General features: G+C 61.9%; 1 protein-coding gene across 1 annotated transcript; it reads left to right on the plus strand.

The window, feature by feature from the left end:
* Positions 1-487: 487 nt before the first annotated feature.
* Positions 488-2,933, plus strand: PNMA3 (PNMA family member 3). Its single transcript, XM_011386551.2, has 2 exons — positions 488-502; positions 746-2,933. The coding sequence occupies exon 2, from the start codon at positions 854-856 to the stop codon at positions 2,243-2,245; it is 1,392 nt and encodes a 463-aa protein (XP_011384853.1). The 5' UTR covers positions 488-502; positions 746-853; the 3' UTR covers positions 2,246-2,933.
* The last annotated feature ends 121 nt before the right edge of the window (positions 2,934-3,054 follow it).

The raw sequence follows: 3,054 nt of genomic DNA on the forward strand, positions 1-3,054 counted from the left end.
TGTGGATCCCTCGCTACGGTGGCGCCCTGAGGGGGACATTCCGGCAGGGGCGGGGGACAGGGCTGGGTCCCCGATGGGCACAAGGACTCTCGGACCTCAGAGGTCCCCACCTGTGCTGGCACCACCTCGGGGGCGGGGAAAGGAGCAGGTGACGTCACCCGAGGTCCCTGGGCGCCTGCAGCGGTAGTGACAGCCCCACCGCGTGACCGGCGCGCGCCAATAGCCCAACGGTCTCCGGGGCGACGCGGAGGGTCTATATTACACCGCCACTGCGAGCCCGCGCGGAGTCCGCAGTGCAGAGCGCGGTGGCGGCGAGCAGGCGCCTGCGCGCTGACCCACGTGCGGCTCTGCCAGAGGGACCGCGAGAGGAGGAGGGAGAGGCAGCGACAGGGAGAGACGGACGCCCGCTCCCACGGCCGCTGCGCGCAGCCCCGCGCCCCTCCTGCTGGGACCCGGATCGGGACGGACCGCGCCCCAGAGGAACGGACCCGACTCGGGAAGGGTGAGCTTGTCTGCTGGACGCGCGGACGCCCTCCGTCCTCCCCAGCAGGACCGCAAGCCCGGGCGCGGATCGGCGCGGGGAAGGGGCGCGGGGAGGGGGCATCGGCCACTGTGGGCCTGCGGAGGGCAGGGATCGGGCCTGGGTCGCAGGGGCGCCGCCGGGGGAGCTGGACGGCTGGGGTCGGGAGCGGGGTCGGGAGCGGGGTCGGCATTAACCTCGCTCTCGCCCCGTTCGTATTCACAGGCTGTGGAGACCTGGGCAGTCTGCCGTCGCCCTAGGAGTTGGCTCAGATTTCTGTGCATCTCGCACCGATCAGTTCCCCGTAAATTAGACGCCGTAGAGTTTGGAGCCATGCCGTTGACCCTGTTGCAGGACTGGTGCAGGGGAGAACATCTGAACACCCAGAGGTCCATGCTCATCCTGGGGATTCCTGAGGACTGTAGCGAAGATGAGTTTGAGGAGACTCTTGAGGAGGCTATCAGGCACCTGGGCAAGTACAGGGTCATTGGCAGGATGTTTAGGAGGGAGGAGAATGCCCAAGCATTTCTCCTAGAGCTTGCCCAAGATATCGACTATGCTTTGATCCCCAGGGAAATACCCGGAAAGAGAGGGCCCTGGGAAGTGGTGATAAAACCTCCTAACTCAGATGATGAATTTCTTAATAGACTGAACCGCTTCTTAGATGAAGAGAGGCGGTCAGTGTCAGACATGAACAGAGTTCTCGGATCAGACACCAGTTGTCCCGCTCCCAGAATGGCCGTATCACCTGACTTCTGGACTTGGGCCCAGACTCTGGGGGCAGCAGTGCAGCCTCTGCTAGAACAAATGTTATACCGTGAACTCAGAGTATTTTCTGGGAACACTGTGTCTATCCCAGGGGTGTTGGCCTTTGAAGCCTGGCTTGAGCACACCACTGAGGTGCTACAGATGTGGCAGGTGCCTGAGGGGGAAAAGAGGCGGCGGCTGATGGAATCCTTGCGGGGCCCTGCTCTGCAGGTAGTCAGCGGGCTCCGAGCCCACAATGCCGCCATAACTGTGGAGGAGTGTCTGGAAGCCCTGCAGCAGGTGTTCGGACCTGTGGAGAGCCGTAAAATCGCCCATGTGAAGTTTTGTAAGGCCTATCAGGAGGCAGGAGAGAAAGCCTCCAACTTTGTGTTACGGTTAGAGCCCCTGCTCCAGAGAGCCGTAGAAAAAAATGCAGTGTCACGAAAGAATGTGAACCTGGCTCGCCTGAAACAAGTCTTAAGCGGGGCCACCCTTACTGACAAACTTCGAGACAGGCTTAAGGTGATGAAACAGCGAAGGAAGCCTCCTGGTTTCTTGGCGCTGGTGAAGCTCCTGCGTGAGGAGGAAGAGTGGGAGGCCGCTTTAGGTCCTGAGAGGGAGAGGCTGGACCTGCTGGAAGCAGGCATGAGGTCACCTGCCGGAGCCGGTGGTTTCAGACCAATGCCTTTCCTTGCCCCTGGCAATACTTTACATTCCGAGCCTTCCCAAAGTTCCCGGCGCAGGAGGGGCAGAGGCCGCCGTCGGCGAGGGGGTACATCAAGGGCCAACTCTCGAAGTTCGAGAAAACGGAAAAACCACTCATTCTGCTATAGCTGTGGAGAAGATGGCCACATCAGGGCACAGTGTAGCAACCCTCCAAACCTTCCCTTGGTAAAGCAGAAGAGACAGGCCGCAGAGGAGTCGGGAAACGGGAGCTGGGCTTGGGACAAGAGCCATCCCAAGCCCAACGCCAACTAGGCTCAGGAGAACAGGGCAGCTTTTCTTACTACAGGATGAGGAGACAAAGGTGGTGTTGGATGAAAAGGCAGGGGCAGTCCACACAGAGAGCAGAGGACGTGAGTGGGGCAGAGGGGCAGGGCAGCCAGGCCCAGGCCAGGCCCACTCTCCCTCCAGCAGCTGAAAGGGTCTCTGCCCACAAGCGCAAAATTGGGTCAGGAAGAATCCAGCACAAGATCCCGAAGATGGACCAGCGATGCGAACATGGGGCCACCGCACCTGGCGAAGGGCGTGCGCAGGCCATGAGCAGTCACACCGCCACGGCAGAAGAGGAAGGAGGTACAGCGGGGGATTCTGGCCTCGACCCCGTCGTGTGGCCACCCCTAAACACCCACGCTCTGGGCTCAGAGCTAAGAATGCAGACCGGCCCCTGGGCCCCCTGGGGCCTGGAGGAGCCTTCCCCAGGGAATCTTTCACCAAGAGAAGCTGGCATCGGCCCTGAAGAGCTGCAAGGCGGAGAGGTAGTGGCCCCCCTCCGGAGGGGTGACCGCAGGGTCCAGCCTGTCTTCAGAATCGTCTACACCGCTCTCGGGGAGCCCCAGGAAGGAAGCACCCACGAGCCCCTGCGCCAGTAAGGCCAGGAGACCCAAAGGCCCTGGAGCCCAGTGCCAGCCTGCAGGCACTTTCCTCCCCCTGTGGCCTGGAAGGGTTCCGGGGGCCAGGAGAGTGAAGGCAGGCAGGGGGTCGCTGGGTACTGGGGCTCCTGCCCCACAGCTGATGTTGGGGGGCAGGGAAGCTTTTGTTCCAAAGCAGGAGGAGGAGGAGGAGGA

This window comes from Pteropus vampyrus, unplaced genomic scaffold, assembly GCF_000151845.1.
Source record: "Pteropus vampyrus isolate Shadow unplaced genomic scaffold, Pvam_2.0 Scaffold2634, whole genome shotgun sequence".
NCBI classification, from domain to species: domain Eukaryota; kingdom Metazoa; phylum Chordata; class Mammalia; order Chiroptera; family Pteropodidae; genus Pteropus; species Pteropus vampyrus.